At 36.1% G+C, this 18,918-nt stretch overlaps 2 protein-coding genes across 2 annotated transcripts; one reads left to right on the top strand and one right to left on the bottom strand.

Annotated features, from left to right (window-relative positions):
• Positions 1-2,244: 2,244 nt before the first annotated feature.
• Positions 2,245-8,054, top strand: LOC117637431 (endoplasmic reticulum-Golgi intermediate compartment protein 3-like). Its single transcript, XM_034372317.1, has 13 exons — positions 2,245-2,897; positions 3,241-3,314; positions 3,417-3,500; positions 3,647-3,727; positions 3,962-4,042; positions 4,996-5,088; positions 5,220-5,399; positions 5,575-5,642; positions 5,780-5,831; positions 6,808-6,861; positions 6,970-7,062; positions 7,203-7,269; positions 7,628-8,054. The coding sequence occupies exons 1-13, from the start codon at positions 2,756-2,758 to the stop codon at positions 7,717-7,719; spliced, it is 1,161 nt and encodes a 386-aa protein (XP_034228208.1). The 5' UTR covers positions 2,245-2,755; the 3' UTR covers positions 7,720-8,054.
• A 3,922-nt stretch (positions 8,055-11,976) lies between these two features.
• Positions 11,977-14,129, bottom strand: LOC117633974 (ethylene-responsive transcription factor RAP2-4-like). The gene has a single exon (XM_034367858.1). It carries the CDS (start codon positions 13,441-13,443, stop codon positions 12,307-12,309), a length of 1,137 nt encoding a protein of 378 aa, XP_034223749.1. The 5' UTR covers positions 13,444-14,129; the 3' UTR covers positions 11,977-12,306.
• Positions 14,130-18,918: the final 4,789 nt, after the last annotated feature.

Raw genomic sequence — 18,918 nt, 5'->3', positions numbered from 1 at the left:
CTTTAACTCATTATTTGTGTTAGTGCCTTGGGCACTAACTAGGATGTCTAAAGTCGAATTGATTGCCACGCATTGCTCTCATAGATGTTACATCTTAAATCCATTACTCTCCTATGATAAGGTGTATTTTGTCCTAATTCAACTTCAACGACAAATTAAATTTTCCACAAGCATTCTATTGGTAGCTTATTAGTTTGGAACTGTGGAATTTATATCTTCTAACATTAAATGATTTCTTTTATGTTTTCGTCATGTTAAATACTATGAATCTTATCTTTTTAAAACTCTCCCATTTCGAAATCTCATGCTACTTATCCAAACACATTGTAAATAGCTACGTTGTACATACGTCACACGACTAGCGTCCAATACCTTTGAAGAGATTGGAAAAATTCTTTATTTTGTTTCACCCCGGATATGGGATATTGTTTCTCATATGTTATAATTTTTGCCAAGGACGTGCACGTTGCATTCCTTTCTTGTTTCTCGTATATATGCATGCATGAAATTTCTCACTTGTTAGCTTGCAAAATGAAACTTGATCAATCAACTTATATCGGCATGTTTGAGCGATGAACTATTCTATATAGGGTTACAGCAGCTGCACTCAGTCATATATATGTCATCTTCACGCATTTTTCCCTTCCACTTTGATCCCTAATAATTTCGTGCATAACTTCTTCTTTTACTACCTCCATCCATTACTTAATGATTGAGATCCATGAAAAGATATGGAGAAGATGGTAAGCCAGATTTGACATAAAACCAAGCCTTTATTTCTTGTTCAATATTTGCATTATTCAAATAAAAACTTGGTCAGTGGGGATTTAGGGAAATCTTTGGCTTAAAAAGTCTGAGTCAAAATGATTCACATCCATATATGCTAGGAACTCAAAGTTGTGAATAAAGTATTTGACAGTACAATCATTGTACAATTGAAATGTGTTTTTTTATATTCTTCTTAACTCCATTTGGAGGAATCGAAGACAAATTCCCACACACAGCAAATGGGAAATTATAATTTGATTTGCTCTCAAATTTGCTCATGTTTGGATTAGATATCTGCGCACCCAAGATATTGACAGGCAGAAGTTGAAGTACAAAATGCATTCCAAAGTTGGATGAGTAGAGTTTCACGTGCTTTTAAAAGAATGAAGAAAGAAATCATATTGCGGACAGAATTATTTTGGATGTTACGGCACCAAGTAGGATCCTTTTGGTCATGATCTTTTGTAATTAAGTGGTAACAAGAAGAGCCCTATGATTTTTATAGTCGACATGTTTATCTTAATACCTTATACTTGATGAAAGAGAAAACAGGGACGAGAACTTTTACTTGTTAAGTAAAAATTATGTAACTTTCAGTTCGATTTAATTACCTTTCTATTATGAATACTAAATCTTAAAGCAAAGCGATCAATGCTGCGTTTTCTTCATGACAAGGACAATGGCACACAGATTTGTGAGAGAATTATTATAACTAATTGATTGACGGATCCAAAAGAGGCTGCTAAATTTCAAAGATATCATACAAAGATTCATTCATGCTTCATCTAGTAAGCATAACCAACTCCATTAACTTTTTGGTGCAAATAGTCCATTAATTGCATTTGGCTAGGAAACGCAAGAATCAATTCTTATGTCCAATGTTCTTATATCTACACCTTTAGAGGTCATTTTGATACAAGATAACTCAGCTAAGTTGAAGAAAACTTGACAATGACTTCATCTCTCATTTAATCAATCTAACTTCGTCAGTTGAAATCACATAATTTTACTTTTTGATATCATCGAATGTAACTTAAAATTGTATACTCCTTTTTAAATCAGTGGAGGTAGGGTAATTGAATCTTACGATCTCTTTCTAATATTTGGAAGAAAAATATCACTAGATCAAGACCTAGTTAGCATATTTCGATTTCGACTCTTACAATGATTTGTGTCTCGTGCCAAAGTTTTAACTACAAAAAAAGCCCAGCCCAAGTTTGTGTTGGTCTCATTCCCCAACCACAAAGCATTAGTAGCAAACCTCAACCAAAAACCAATAAATAAAAAACCCAGCCCATCAAGGAGTATGATGGAGTGAGCTTGATCTGAGCCCAAGCTGAAATTGCAGTCCGGCAGACTCGACCCGAACCTGAAATTCCCAAATCTAAAGTTTCGGGTTTTGTCCCAGCTCATTGGTACCTTCTTACATTACATTCCAACGTAAATCCAGAGAGACAAGGACCTTATTTTCCGGCCAAAAAATCTAAAAATGTAACGAGAAAAAGGGGAAAAAAAAAAAACTTAACGGAATAGAATAGAAAATCCTTAAAATGCAAAAAAGAGAATAAATAAATAAATAAATATTGGCAAAAAAAACGACCCGAATTCTCATTTCCCGGCAAGTGGCAAGAAACAAACAAACAGCTCCCACCACCAATTTCTCGTAAAAAAAAAAAGAAAAAGAAAAAATAATTAAATATAAAAATATAAAAAACAAATACAAGAAGATTCTGAAAGGCGAAAGCCAAAATCAACTTAGACGCCCCGTTCGCAATTTTCCCTTTTTTTCTTCAATAAAATCTGTGTCTCTGTCTCTCCTTGCTTTGAATTGCGACGGGGTGTTTAGGTTTCAATTCTATCAAATTTCAGAGATTGATTCAATTTCGGTTTCAGAGACATTAGGTGAGGGATTAGTGTAATAAATCGTGAAGAAAAATCAGATCTTTGAGATAGCGACAACAAATTGGGCAGAGAAGGAAGACCAAAAATGGAGAATATGATGAGCAGGCTTCGGAATTTGGACGCCTACCCCAAAATCAATGAAGATTTCTACAGTCGCACGCTCTCTGGTGGCGTCATCACTCTCGCCTCCTCCATTGTCATGCTCTTGCTCTTCCTCTCCGAGCTTCGTACGTCTCCTTCTTCCTTTTTTTTTGTTTTTTTTCCTGTTTTGTCTTGTTATATTTGTGTATGTTTATTCAATTTCTCTGTGTTAATAGATCTCCATGATTGTTTGGTTTGGTTTTGGAAGGAGGATCTATTCGCTTTCTAGGGTTTGTTGTTGAATTGCTCTGTTTGAATAATGTAGTAATAGGAACATAAAATGATTGAATTCTGAATTCCAAGTTATGTAAAGCTGCATTTTTTTTGTTTGGCAACCTAGTGGATCATCATGGAAACTCATTTTGCATGAAGACTTAGTATGTCAGAATGTTGTTCTTAATATGTTAAATTTTCATTACGTTGGTTCAGGGTTATATCTTCATGCGGTAACGGAAACAAAGCTTGTGGTGGATACTTCAAGAGGAGAAACACTACGTATCAATGTAATGTTTTTTTTCCTTCTACAAGAATCTAACTTTGAGATGTGGTACGATTGTTCACTTAAACTAACCGGTGCATATGCTTTTTGGCATTTACGAGTGCAGTTTGATGTAACCTTTTCTGCTCTTCCTTGTTCTATACTAAGTCTTGATGCCATGGACATCAGTGGCGAGCAGCATTTGGATGTAGTATGTATCACAATTGATCGGTGATGTGATATAACTTTTGCTTTCTACTCAGTCACACACAATTATACTGTGCCCTACACTCGTCACCTTGTGCTTGTTTTTCAAGATTGACTTGTTTATAATTTCTCGTTCTTATTTAATTGCAGAAGCATGACATAATCAAAAAAAGATTAGACTCCCATGGAAATGTTATAGAATCAAGGCCAGATGGAATTGGTGCACCCAAGGTTAGTAGTATAATGTTGTTTGAAGAACGTTTCTTAGAACCAACTCTTTTCATTTACATTTTATACATAACACAGTTAAAAATATTCTGGAACTAAGAAGTTCACCGAGATAGTTATTTCCTTTGGTCTGCAATTGCAATTTTGTAAATGAGTTGCATTGAGGATCTAGATAATTTCTCTTTGTTTTTACTCATCTGTCTCTCATTCTCTTATACCTGTTACTCCTTGACACAGATTGAGAAGCCCTTACAGAGACATGGTGGGAGGCTTGAGCACAACGAGACATACTGTGGTTCCTGTTATGGTGCAGAAGCAGTATGTTTGTTTGTCTGGATCCTTATGCTAGATTTGAGTTAGATATAATGTTGGAATTTGTTTGTGTACGCATTACAGTGCAGTACCATGGGGAATGCTGAACTAGATAGGTGTTATTAATGCATCCTGTATCTGTTAATGATGCTGATTATGATATGCAGCTGCGGTGTGGCACATGAACTTAAGCTATTTTCAGATCCAATTGTGTTATAATTCCAAAGAACTAAATTTTCTAACAATAAACTAGAAAGATTCTCACACGTGTTTGAATTATGATGGAAGCTAGTACTGGGAATACAGAAAACTGGGTTGCAGAGGATAACGGTGAGTGTTTTGTTGAGAGAAGGAAGATGAGAGTAAAAACAGGAAACTGATTGGAAATGGGGTAGTGTTCAATTATCATACTCACTTTGTTTCTTAAAATAGTGGAAGTATATTGAGCATCTCATTATCATATATTTCCAACAACAGAAGTTCTATAATAATATAGATATACCGATTCAATGCCTTAGTAGACTGTAATAGGATATGCAAAGGAAATGGCCTTTTATTTCTGTGAAGCTCTGTTCATTGTGTTGTATTTTCTATTTTAATGTTGTCTAAATACATATAGCTCACAATCACTTAAGCTTAATCAATTACTTCAACTTGATTACATTCAGCTTCCAAGAGGAACAATTTCAGAAATGGCTTATACTTTCGGTGCTATATCTGTCACTTTGGCCTCCATCCATTGCTGTAGTTTTTCCTTTGTATTTCATTTCTCCTGGGCGTTCTGTATGCAGACAATGTTTTCATTTCGGATTTTGTGCTGCCACTTTTGAGAGGCATTGTAAATATAGCTGAAAGTTTGTTCATCGCAAGTGATAATCATTCTATACAAAGATGTTTGAGTCAAAGAATTTCCTTTAATTATGAGTTTCTTATTTTTCTAAGTTTATTTATTACTGCAGGCTGATGAGGATTGTTGTAATTCCTGTGAAGACGTCCGCGAAGCTTACCGAAAGAAAGGTTGGGCAATTTCAAATCCAGATGTGATTGACCAGGTGGGTGAGCTTGAGATTGAATCTGAATGAGAAATGGAAATTGAGAAATATTTATTGTTGTGATCTCTATATGCGAGTATAAACTTAATCTTATGCATTTAGTGTTTCTAATGGTATGTGTTGCATAACAGTGCAAAAGAGAAGGTTTTTTGCAAAGAATTAAAGATGAAGAAGGTGAAGGATGCAATATATATGGATTCTTAGAAGTCAACAAGGTAGCTGGGAACTTCCATTTTGCACCTGGGAAAAGCTTTCAACAATCAAATGTTCATGTGCATGATCTGCTGGCATTTCAAAAGGATAGTTTCAATGTAAGACCTGATCCTGGATCTTTCTAGTTTTCTTTGTATGTGATATGGTTCTAATGAAAAGATTAAGAGATTTGTAATTTTATATGATAAGCAAATTTCCTTGAAATCAATTTTTAGGAACTCCACCCTGCATTGTCAGAAAAGTCTCCTAATTAATTTATATTGCATGGCACAGATTAGTCACACAATCAACAGATTGTCTTTTGGAGACTATTTCCCTGGTGTTGTAAATCCTCTTGATGGGTATGTTTTCTTCTCTTCCTTCATTTCCAAATCCAGTCAGCATTATTTATTTCTAAACATTTGAAATCCTCTAGGTGTTAGCTATTTATACGTCATAATTATTGATATATGCTATATATTGGTTTTTCAACTATCAGCGTGCACTGGGCACAAGCAACACCAAGTGGGATGTATCAATATTTTATCAAGGTACAGTGCCTGCAGTGTTGCCTCTCAATTTTGTTAACTGGTATTCTTAGTCTAATGGAAAGAAACCAAAGAAACCGTGGGTCTTATATTTGTTTTGTTCTTTTCCATACTAGTATAGTGTCTGCAGTTTATTTATTTATTTACTTCTTTTCACCACAGCTTTTGAAATCCACTTGCGAAAGATTTAGAGCTTAAATTCACAGGATTCACTATTTCTTGTTGTTAGTTATTATGTCAAATACATATGTATACACATATACAGAGCTACATTTATGAGCATGTGCATGCACACACTCACGCGCGTGCGCACACAAAACATGGGTTTTAAGTTAGCAGGGCAAATGGGAGAATGGGGGCTGGGGCGGGGAAGAGAGCTATTAGATTCCACAACATTTTTGCCCTAGATGTTTTTGTTGAAATTTTTGGACTATGGATATTTTTGTAGATAAAAGAGAATTAGTCCTTTTGCCCCTTTATCATTACATAGCATACTCCAGCTAGAAGTTGACAGTTGGGAATGTCTTACGTGAAAGCATGCTATTGGGGGGAAAACTGACTTATTTCAGAACTTACACATATTTGGTATTGAATGATGACTCTGGTTTAACTTGCTGGCTATCTGCTTCTTTTATACTTTCGCCCAAAACCTTGTTCTCCCCTTTGAGTTGAATTAAATATAAACCTCTGGGCCAATTGTGTATGGGTATATCATAGATCTTATCTTGAGTCCCCAATCAACCTAATTCCCTTACTCTCTGCATATTTAATTGTATTTGGTAATGTAGATACTCTTTAAACATATGCATTGCCTGTCTGCTCATACAATATATTCCACATATGAAAAGCGCATTTTTGGTGAAGCCATTTACAGCCACTCTTAATCTTCCATCTGATATAGTTGCCTTTTATCATTGGCTGTCTTTATTAGATCATGCCTTTTTCTTTAATGATTTTAAGCATCCTTTTCATTTTGCAGGTTGTACCTACTGTGTATACAGACGTGAGTGGACACACTATCCAATCAAATCAGGTGCAGTAAACTCGAACTAAGAAAAGAATAAAAGATTCTGCAGTTTCTGAATTTTGTTTGGTGCTAGTGTAAGATGACATATTCTGAACTAATAATTGGAATTTGCAGTTCTCTGTGACTGAACATTTTAGGGGTACAGAAGTAGGCAACCTTCAGTACCTTCCTGGAGTTTTTTTCTTCTACGATCTTTCTCCAATAAAGGTGGGTTTTACTGCTTATTCAATTCCAAAGTTTGTTCAAAAACTAATGTAAAGAGATATATATATATATATATAATTTTTTTTGTTTGGTGCTGCTGCTGTTGAACATATATTCCTATGAGGCTGAGTTGCATGTTGCAGGTAACTTTCACAGAGGAGCATATTTCATTCTTGCACTTCCTGACGAACGTTTGTGCCATAGTAGGAGGTAATATAATTTCTCCCTCCCATCTTTGATTGATTCTATCGATGAGCGACATCTTACAGTTTCCATCTTTGGTTTTTCTGGTTATTTTCAAGGATTGTGAAGTTATATGGTTTCAGTTGTTAAATATGTCATTTCCTTTTTCTATTGTTTAACCCCCTTATTAACATTATTTACACTAGTCATCAGCCATCTTGAACTAAACCTTTTTCATCATGCTACATTCCTTTGGCTCTGTTTTTAAATTGTAGGTCTGCCGCGTGGAATATTTTATACAATGCTCTCTCTCTAATCGGTATTCCTGGTTTTTCTTCCCTTATTGTTTTGATGCACAAGCAATGTTTTTTTTTTTTTTTTTCAGGAGTTTTTACTGTTTCTGGGATATTAGATTCATTCATATACCATGGTCAGAAGGCAATCAAGAAGAAGATGGAAATTGGCAAATTTAGTTGAGTGGTTCCACTGGCATAATAGCTGCTGCTCTATTTGTTGGTCTGCCAGTCAATGACTTTGGGGACAAAATCAAATCTAGGGATGAGGAAGCATGTAATGCACTCATCATGTGGTTGGGCAGGGCATCGTTTAACCAGAGACTAAAGTTTTGTGAATGGCTTGATCAAGTGAATTAGGTTGAAATTCCTTAATTTAGACATGCCAAGTGCCAAAATGTTGAAACAGTTTTGTAATCGCTATCTTGATGTGCATAACTGCTTGAAAGATTAAAAAAAAGGGCTTTTCCATTTCTTGCGGGATATCTCATTGGAAAGTCAGAAACTCTCGCCCTACCCTTCCCTAATTACTCTTTTTTCTTTTTTAAAATTTGCTTTTTTCACATTGGATGAATTTGAACTCGTGATACATCATATAGTTCTACCCATTTCTTCTACTGAATTTCATTTTATTAATCAATGCCATAGGATTTGCATCTGGTTAAGTAAACTAACTAAAACCATTGTAGCATTTTCCTGTATGGCTATTAAGTCGATACAAGCTTCAATCGTTTGTGCATGTGAGTCGTGGTTCGACCCAGTACGTCTCTGGTAGTCATGACAGACCGGGCCCTTTGAAAAACGGGAATGACTCTCAGAAAATAGACATGACATTTCATTCCCAAGCAAGCTATTCAACTAACCAAACTCTATTGGAGTGGCAAAACTGGAATTAGGTTGCATGGTGAATGTATTTAAGAACTTGCTTTTAGTTAAAAGGCCAATACTTCATAACTTAATTGTTGCAAATCCCACGTGGGAATTAGCCTAGTGAAAAAGAGCCTTAACTTAAAGATTAGAGGTCTCATGTTCGAATCGAACCCCATGACTCATTGGTAGTGCATGTGTGATACACTGGAAGGAGGAGTATCTCCTTACAAGTTGAAAAACTTACTTGTAATGAGAATAACACTCTTTTGCTATCCTCAACCAATAACACAATGACATGTGGAAAACTTATGTCACGTGTCATTGCGTCATTGGTCGAGATAGCAAAAAGTGTTATCCTCATTGCATAAAATGTTTCTCTCTTATGATGGGGTCTAGCCTAGTAGAAAAGAGTCTTAACTCGCATACCAATTTTCTCGAGTTCAAATCGAACCTCATTGACTCATTGGTAGTGCTTCTGTGATGCGCAAAAATGAGGAGTATCTCTTTACAGGGATACTACTTGCCTCCTTTTCTATAAAGAGATACTCTCCTTCCTATGAATCACAGTTTCACGCAAAAATAATTCATAAAAAATATATATATTTAAGCAACTATTGGTAATAATTTAAAAGCTCCTATTAACATAATAAAAAGGAAAATATTTTCCTATAAAAAAAATTCTCACACGGACCCATTTCCCTTGAAATGCCAAAACAAAAAACAATGACACAAACCGCGTCGGCAGCACCAGAGAAAAAGGTGTAAAGGCAGTCCATTCTCCAATCTCCGTCCATATATTGGAAGCTTTTTTCTATTTAGAATGATTTTCTGCAGATTCTTCCGCCCAGCTTATCCACAGATAAAAGATGGCCCCACTGATCTAATCACCTTTAACCTTTTTACCTTTCACAGCAAAATGCCAAAACCATTCCCATTCCCATCCCATTCCATTGGCTATCTTTTTTTCCCCATCGTCCAAAACAACCTTTGCACCGTTTCCACCAACCATTTCACACATCTTTTCCCCCTTCTTCAAGTCCTATATGCCATTGCTTTTGAATATTATGTAAAGAACACAAGTATTTTATTGAGAATTTGATTTTAAAGAGATTTATGATTATTACTACCTAGACTTTAGAATCAACCCATGTTTTTTATTTTGTACGAAAAATGGTTCCAAATACCCCACACGGTGTGACTTTTTCTTTTTCTTTGGGTCCTCCTTCCTTATCACTCTTTTCGTGTGGCTGTGACCTTTTTTCTGCAAAAGGCACGCTTGAAATTGGAAGAAATGGAAGGAAGAATAAGAATAAAGATGGATATATATATATATGTATGGTGCTGACATCCAAAGAATAAGAACAATTTGTTTTGCCCTACTCTGCCTATCGTTTTAAACAGTAGACGTGTTTTTTTTAAAAGAATTATGGGGCATTAAAGATGACTGTGCAGTATCAATTGTGTTGATCTCGAGAAAGTCTTAGGTGTAACCGGTTTCATATTTCAATCCTGATTTCTAGTCTCATGGAGTCATGGGATTCCTAACTTTTTAGCTTAAGAAAATTCCAACAAAGTCCATATTGTTTTAGAGAAAAAGGAAAGGTTTATTTGTTGATTTAGGGTTGGGGAACGGGAAGGTGAGACAGAATCAAAACTCTTGCAATGGTTATGGGTAAGGGTGAAGTGTGTTCTATCAATAGGGCTATAAGCTCCTGCAAATCCAAGTCAAAGTTCAAATTCAAAATTTTAAATTTTATAAAAAAAAAAAAAAAACTAAACATATCTCTCTATAGGCACCTAATAGCTTTTTAACTTTAGCTAAGAGAAGAAAATTGCAATATTTTGGATGAACATGCATGGAGTCTATCTTAACACTTAATAGCTGAAAAGTATATATGTGTCTTAATACTCTGGTTTAAGCCCCTTAAACGTCAAGGCCGCCTCAATTATGATAAGATAGGTAAATGCTTATTCAACATACCAATGGCATTCCAAAGGTATATAGTGCAACCACAGGATTTAATAATTAGTAAGTTTCAAATTTGATAATTGTTATTTACGCTCCAAAACAGTCATCGTGTACTCTTCGTGTATAAAAATATAAAGCAAAAATTGAGCTTAAGAGAATGCAAAATAGTGTTGTTTGGAGTGTGATGATAGCAACATCTAAGTTCAATGTTGCATGTGCTTGGTGCACGCATAACCATTGACCAAACATGTGCATACCTTATAACTAAAGGATTTTGAATACTTGAAGTACTTGTGAGCTCCAATGGTGTCAATTATTTATTCAGAGTTGAATATTTGAGAGACAGGAGGAGGAGAATCGCTTCTGCCTCAAAAATGGTGCGACCAAGAAAACAGAGCAATGACTTAGCACATGCACTGCTTAATGGAAGTGATTATTGTCCTAACACCATGTGATTATCTTATAATAAGGCAACATTTTGTTTTGGTGTAATTTAATAATAGGCAAACAATTTGCTTACACATTAGTCAGGGTCCTCAGCGACTATGTTTCGTCCCATGAGGCCATGAATTGGGACAATATTCCTCATCTGATATTAATTTAATAATCACAATTGAAAATGGAGCTTCATTAATTAACTTTTACCAACCCGTAATTGAGCTTGTTTAGTGTACTATATGATTGATCACATGAAGAAAAATGAAAGTCTCGTTTGCAAGCATCTTCAAGGTTTGCAATTTATGAAGTTGGCCGGAATTAGGAAATACGACATCATGGTAAACAAAAAATAATGTGAGAGAAACTTCCATGTAACAAAGTGTGACTTATGCTGTGAGGATAGTAAGTCATCCATTTCTCTCACTCTCTCCCCTAATGCATCAAAATTTATATATGTTTCATTTTACTCTTGTTCACGTACATTATAACCTGAGGAGCATCACTCATTTAGTTAAGTTAATCATCATGTTGAATTATTTTGGTTAATCATCATGTGAGACTAATTGTATACACTAGGTTTAGGTAAATCTTTTTTACAAAAAGCGACTCAAAAGGACAAATAGGAGAAAAACTTTGGTAACCATCATAATTGCTAGTAATATTTTTGGTAAATAGTTGGCTGTAATTCTTGGAGTTCGATCTAGTGGGAAACCAAAGCAACAATGAATGATGAAGCTATCCACCAACTCATGTTTAGGTCCGTGACTTGCTACAGAAACCAAACCAGAACAAAATTTCCAGATTCTTCGCTGCAGGCACCCATCAAAAAATCAAAAGTTCAGATAGGTCCAAATGAACAAAACTTTGCAGATTCTTAGCTGCAAGGCGCCCATTACAAATTCTGAATTTGAGGTAGGTCCACATGAGGAGTTATATGACTACCCAGCGACTCAGCATCACATGTTCAATTTAATATCTTCCAGATTCTGCGTACACAAATGCAATTACGAACCAATAAAGTTTGAATACAAATGTACAACCTCATCCCAAGTTCCTAACACTTAAAACTTTTTTGCATCCGAGTTCGATCTTCCATCGGCAGACAAATTTAGAACATCGATTTGTGAAAAGATTATAAAATAAAAAAAACATTAAGACCAAAGATTAACACAAATGGATGATACAATATGACAACAGAGGTACATAAAATGAGAATATTACATATATATAAAGAACTTCAACCAGTCATGGCCTAGCAAGAAAAAAACAAGCAGACCATGATGAAGATTTTTTACATCATTGTATGAACATCAAACCCAATTTGACCCAAACTAGAAAACTAGACTAAAATTACTACAATGTGTAACCCTGCAGATGCCAAAAACTTGATTGCAGTGGCCACCAGAAAAGAAGACCCCTAAACAAATTACTAAGACTGACTGACCAAACTAAAACATACTCAAATTACAATTTAACATGATTAATTAAAGCTAATTAATTGAGGATGGAGGCCCAATCAATCTCAGAAGGGTACTTCTCCAACATAGCTGTGCTCTCAGAACCACTGCCGTTTTCCCATGGCAAAAACTCTGCGTTGTCGGCGAAAGTCAGATCGGACAAAGGAGAAGAACCAGCAGACCCGTCGCTATCAGTCATCACCGGCGACGAGGAGGTCTCCACCTTCACCTCCGGCGGCGGCGCCGGAGCTCGGGCGGCGGAGGACCTCTTGCTGGGCTTTCCTGCTGCCTTCCCCTGTTTCTGGGTTTCAGCCAAGCCTTCGCAGATGGCTTGAAGCTTGGCGTCGACGGAGGAATGCAGAGGCTTGTACTCACCGAAATCGCCTCCAACGGAAGAGCCGTTGTGCCTGAGGTGCGGGAAATTGAGCCTAGCGAAGTCTCCTCTGAGCTTGTAAGCTGCCTTGTCGTAGGCCAAGGCGGCTTCTTCAGCTGTGTCGAAGGTGCCAAGCCAAAGCCTGGTGCGGTTCTTTGGGAGCCTGATCTCAGCGACCCATTTGCCCCAATGGCGTTGCCTTACACCCCTGTAAAGCTTGGTGGGTTTTGGCGGCGAACCAGAAGAACCCACCTGCTTCATCGGGATGGGTTTGGGGCCGAGGAAGCTGAGGGTATGAGATTGGTGGTGGTTTTCTGGGAGAGTAATTTGTTGTTGCTGAATCTGATAGTTTTGCCAAGCCAGGTTGGGCTGGTTTTGAGCCTGGATCTGGACTTGGATCTGGTGGATCTGAGAAGGGGTTAGGTGGTTCAGCCCAATTGAGCCAGGTTGCTGCTGCTGCAGCTGCTCAAAGAACCCATCTGAAAACAGGGTCATGGAGGAGGAGGTGGAGCAACCATCTTGGTACAAATCGGGCTGATGGATTGTGGTGGTTGTGGGGATTGAAGGAGAGAAAGAGAGGTAGCTGTTGTTGTAGGAGGGGGAGGAGGAGGTAGAAGGGAAAGAAGGAAGAAAAGGGTTTGAGGTTGAAGAAGGAGCAGAAGGGGTTGTGGGTATGGAGCTGGGTGGCGATGAAGAAGCACCCTTCATAAAAGGCTCAAGTGCTTCCATCAGCTCACCCCTAAAGGGATCTGATGAAGATTGAAAAGCTCTGCTACTGTAGAAATCCATTGTAGCTGCCATGCCTCCTTCAAATCTCTCACAAATCACAAAACACTAGCAATTAAAAATTTAGACAAAATAAAAAGATAGGGAAAAATAAAATGCTGAAACTTGTGCCTAGAAATCAAACTGTTCTTATCAAAATTAAAGAACAGATAGTGGGTTTTTACAGAAAATACAGACAAAACCCAGAAAAATTAGAAAAAAGAGATTTCAAATAAACAACCTCTTTTACTCCCAGAAAATTAAGAAGAAAAAAAAAAAAAACCAACCTTGAGGGACCAAAAATCACCCTCCAAACTGATTTTTAAAGGAAAAATAAAACTAAAAACTTAACCAAGCAGCGAAAGAAAAAATAATAATTATATAAAACCTGGATCTCGATTCTGAAAACACCTGGCTTTCGAGAAATCCTTCTAAGTTTGCTTTTTGTTAATTTGAAAAACAAACCCAAAAATCATAACTTTGAAAGACAGATGATTAACAGAAAGGGATTCAGAGAAGCGGGGATTACAGAGAGGGGGGGAAAATAAAATTAAAGAAGAAAACCCAAGAACACAATCGCTCTGATCTCAACTCTCACACTGTTTTTTTAGCTTTATTTTTTTGCTGTGAATGTATCACTCGTCCTCACTGTGTTTTTGTCTCAGCACCTGCCTTCTTCTTCCAATATATAAAGACCCTGGGCCTCTTAATTACCTCTGCTAATCGCGTCGTTAATCCCAATTATCTCACTCTAAGCCCCACTTGCCCTTTTTTTAATTGTTACGTCCCTCTCTCATTCAGTCCCGGTTCTGTTCATGACGTAAGGCTCATTCATTGAATGCACCAGAGCGAATGGAAACCTGCCACGTACCCTCTTCCATGCTTGATTTATGGACACGTGTCCTTGGCCAACGGACACCTGTCGGTGGACTAGTAGTTGGTCGTGGCTTAAATGTGTTGCCAAGGTTGTTGACCATTATATAGCGTTCACACCTGCTTGTAGTTCTGAGCCTCTGTCCTCTCATTTCCTCTTTCTTGAGTTCTGACAAAACTCTCCACAAATAATACAACCAATTAGGATAATAAAAATATAAAATTTCTTAAATACATTCAAAATAAAGAAATAGTTAGACAACTACGTGGTTTCAGATTTACAGTCTGATAACATAAACTTTTCATCTTTATTTTCCTAACAGTTTACCAAGAAAATATTTCTCATGATTGTAATTGTACACATTATGTTAGAGTTATTTACACTAACAGTCTCCAAAGTTTTCGACTTTTTCACAAAACTTTATAAGATTTTAGAAATTACACGAGTAAACAAACTAATCTTGACTGTAAGTACAGATGTTATATTATCAAATATTATTTCAAATGCGATTTATATATATGATCTAAATTGATTGTCTCATATCATATCATAACATACGTAATGTTTTTATTATCGTTAGTTTGTGGTTCCGAACTGATCTTATCAATTAACAGCTGACAATCGTTATCTATGCATTCTTTAGTGCATGATCCAGAGTCTTTCTATAAGGCATGATGATCCACTATGTTTTGACATGGCCAAGTATGATATAAAACCTTATCCCCACGATAAGCTTAGTTCACCAAAAGTGAGGAAAGCCGAAGTTGATGGACGGCTAGTGATGAAATAATTGGGTTACCACTATACCAACTCCCTTCCATTTTGTGGGTTGACAATTTTACAAGTATATAATATTATTTTTTTTAAAAAAAACATGTATATTATTTATAAGATGGTGTAATAATGCCGGTATATAAATTTGTAAATTTTGAATGATTAAGACAGCGCCACATTCTACAAGCAAATGGAAGCCTCTAGCTCTAGATGAAGATGATGATGAAAAACTCATCTAATTAACTAATTAATCCTAATCTTCTCCACGATCTAATCTTCAGGCTTAATTATTAATTGCAATTATATATTTAATGGAAAGTCGCGTGCGCGTACCAAAAGACTAAACAAAAGTTCAACCATATTTGAGTGACACAGACATAAAGGTGCTATTACAGCCGTTGATGATCAGGAGATGTGACACAAAAAGGAAGTATCTGATGTCATGATTACATATCGGATGGTGGTGGATGTCCCTTTATATTTCGTCTATCAGAGAGATGATTACACATGGAAATACTTGACTTTGGGTTTGGATTTCTTAACTTTGGTTTTATTTTTGGTAACCACAGTTAGAGAGAGAGGGAGGAAGATTTGAACTGCAAACAGTTGGATGTAGGATTAACTACTCTTAACAAAATTAAAAGAGGATTTACATTTGAATCTTGGTTTCTCATAACAAAATTAAAAGAGGATTTACATTTGAACTCGATTTCCCCAATTGATTGTCACACTACCTATAAAATACACTCAATTATTTTGTTTGTAATTTGAGAGTGGGCGGAGAATACGGCGTACATTGGAGTGGGAGCCAACATGTCACGTGCAGGACCACGCGGTTGGGACAAGCTCTTCAATTGCGGCGCTACTCAGTCTAGAATTTCTCAACCCATCCCCACCAGCACATACGCCTTACAATGATGGTGAGTTCCGCCACGTGTCATGATCCAGACGAAACGTGGATTCCACTGATTACGGAAGGGCGTGGGAGCAGAAACACTGCAAGGCGTGCTAAATATTTTAATGGTTTATTGTGTGTGCGAGTGGAGAGTGATTAGAGCAAAAGAAACGTTTCGGGCAAGTTGGTTGGTTGACCGAATCGGGTTAAGCGAATCGCGAATGAATCTTGCGGCATGTCGGGCGGAACCCGAAGCCCAATTCTTTCCATGATGCCATGTTTTGAAGTCGTGCCTTTGTCTTCAAGTCTTCTAAATTCTAACGTAAAGCAATCGATTTTCCCTTTCTTTTTTTTTCTTTTTTTTGGGGTTGAATTATTGTTTAGTTTTATTTTTTATTTGGGACTGAAAATTAAGTTCCACATTTTTTATTTTAACCCGGACTTCATACCCAAAAAAAATATAAAAAAATAAATTCTTGTGTTGATAATCAACCAATACCAACTTGAGGTTGCGGCCTTTGTGTCTAGAGTAGGTGGTAACCATGTGTTGGGACCAAATGTGGCCTGAGTGATTTTTGATATTTTAGCTAGTGATATAAACCTTTCTATTCGTCTTCAATTAAACTCTCTTTGTCGGAAAAAAAGAAAGAAGAAGAAATAATGTGTGATTTCCACTTTTACACTTAATAGTATATTATCCAGGTTGTAATAGTGAACTTCAAATGATAGAACTTATAAAAATAATATCCAAAGGAATACCATTTGTAAAGTTGTTTGTTTTGTAAATTTATTTCAATGCAATAAAAATTATTAAATTGTGATGGTGGTGATAATAATGATAAGAGCGAATACGATGTCACTTGTAATAGGAGTTATAGTGACTATGAGCTCAGTGGTTTCGGTAGAAAAATGGCGACAGAGTTGGTGGTGCTAGTAGCACCGACGGCGTCAATGGTGATGGTAATGATATTGGTGAGGCAAATGTTGCGAATATTGATTAAAAAGTGTAGTTTTTATGGAATGCAGGTAATGTAATGTGGTAAGAGGTACATCTTTACAACTCATTCTTACCTAATGTGGTGTATGATAACTAGCTTTTGACTTTCTTACCACAATCGCATGCATTATAATGTCAAATTCATGCTTCATTAGGTCAGGCGCCATGATTGAATCAACTTCAAGGCTGCATTCGTTACAATTTTTTAAGTTTTCTTTTGAATGATGCGTCAAGATGCTTGTCACAATTCTGATTCTATATTTCTAATTGGCACAATTCAAAATGATCCGAAATTTGAAGAAATGAAATACACTGTCACATCTTTTGGTAAATATTTGAGAAATAAATTTAATAACTTTGACAATATTTGTAGTAAAATAATTTTCTTAATATTTTGTAATATTAGACGAGAAGAAGGTTCTTTTGAGTATTGGATGGATCAAAATTCACATCATATCAAATCATTCATGCATCCTATCTACTCTACTTATTTTTCATATGGGGCTCCCATTGCATTTACACATAACTCCAAAATTCTCCAACCTTTTATAATCAAAAAATCTAATATGAAAGCAGTTACAATATGATATTAGAGTAAGATAACCTGATAGAACTCGTTTTACGTAAGTTAAAATATGAACCGTCTTGTCCACTCATATTATAAATTATAGACAAATTACATCGTATCGTTGTATATTTCTCCAAATACATACCTCATTTGATATTTAAAACAATTACATACCTCATTTAATAATTATAGACAAAAAAGAAAACAACTCATTCTAGGTTTAAAATATTCAGAATTATTTTCAGCACTTCAAAATGTTCAAAATGTCTCCAACAGAAAAAATAAACAAAATGTCATCTCATCTGTATGGGAAGCACGTGACAAATATGTGGGGCCCATTTGAGCTTTTTTGACGCGGTTTCGCGCCTCTCTTCTCTAACACAACGGATCTTGCACTCAACGCCGCAGCCGTTACCAACATTTTATTTAAATTAATTAACTGAGGTATTACTTTTTTTGGGTCCAAGTAAATCGTGAGCACCGGCCCTTGACTGCCGTTCTGTAGAAAGCTGCTAGACAATTTGGCTGGGAGCTTACCCAGTCCACGGTCCATTGTCCGTGTCAAATTTCGGTCTAGCAGAGCACTCAACTCACCTGCACCTCACGTGATATCAGAAAACGCGGCTTTGACCAAATTCAGGTTTGATTTATTTATTTATTTACAACTTTTTCCATCGTCTTATTTTTCATACATGACATCAAAATTTTATTTTCTTTATATATAGCAAAAAGCTCAAAAAGAAAAAACCCAATGGTTTTCAAATTTTCTTAAGCGACAGGTGATCTTTGATTACTTGAAGTAATGAGTAATGAGGTTTGTATGTAACCAAAATCCTAGTAGTAGTAGGTAGAAATGCTTCTATGGAGTTCTAAAAGATTCTCCACATTTCGTGACAAAATTTGTATACTCTTTTCTACGTAATTCCTTATGAGGAGGCAAACCCTTTTGTCCTTTAATTCATGTAATATTTTGTACAATTTCATCACCCAATAACTCATCCAAGAAAGGATTAGCCAATTGTCTTAAGCTCACGGACAAAAACTTGCCATAATTTAGCTTAGATTAGGTGCATTTTTAAGTCTAATATTTTGTTTGTGCCTCAGATGGATTTATTACACCAAATCAACGATTGAATATAGTAGGTTCTAGAAACTACACAAAACCTTTTGTAAAGTGAGTGTGGAATTTTAAGAAAATTGTGAGTTTTACGCACACTTCTCACTTTTGTGACCGGTGATGAACGTATTACACCCACTTTACAAAAAGAGCATCTCGAAATTTATTAGGTCAAGTTTCAAAAATCTTTACAACTACTTTAGAAGAGTACCTTAAAGATGATTAACCAAAAAGAAAAATATGCACATGCATTAATTAACATGTCCAAATCTATTGAGTAGATTTC

Source organism: Prunus dulcis, chromosome 1, assembly GCF_902201215.1.
Source record: "Prunus dulcis chromosome 1, ALMONDv2, whole genome shotgun sequence".
In the NCBI taxonomy this organism is placed as follows: Eukaryota; Viridiplantae; Streptophyta; class Magnoliopsida; order Rosales; family Rosaceae; genus Prunus; species Prunus dulcis.
This window is presented reverse-complemented; position numbering and strand designations above follow the sequence as displayed.

What these genes read in the sequence shown, in the direction of transcription:
- LOC117633974 (XM_034367858.1), bottom strand. Translation starts at nt 13,443, where the DNA reads ATGGCAGCTACAATGGATTTCTACAGTAGCAGAGCTTTTCAATCTTCA.
- LOC117637431 (XM_034372317.1), top strand. Translation starts at nt 2,756, where the DNA reads ATGGAGAATATGATGAGCAGGCTTCGGAATTTGGACGCCTACCCCAAA. An exon ending in GCTCTTCCTCTCCGAGCTTC is followed by an intron (nt 2,898 to 3,240) that starts GTACGTCTCCTT and finishes ACGTTGGTTCAG; the next exon opens with GGTTATATCTTCATGCGGTA. An exon ending in CGTTTGTGCCATAGTAGGAG is followed by an intron (nt 7,270 to 7,627) that starts GTAATATAATTT and finishes TTTTTTTTTCAG; the next exon opens with GAGTTTTTACTGTTTCTGGG.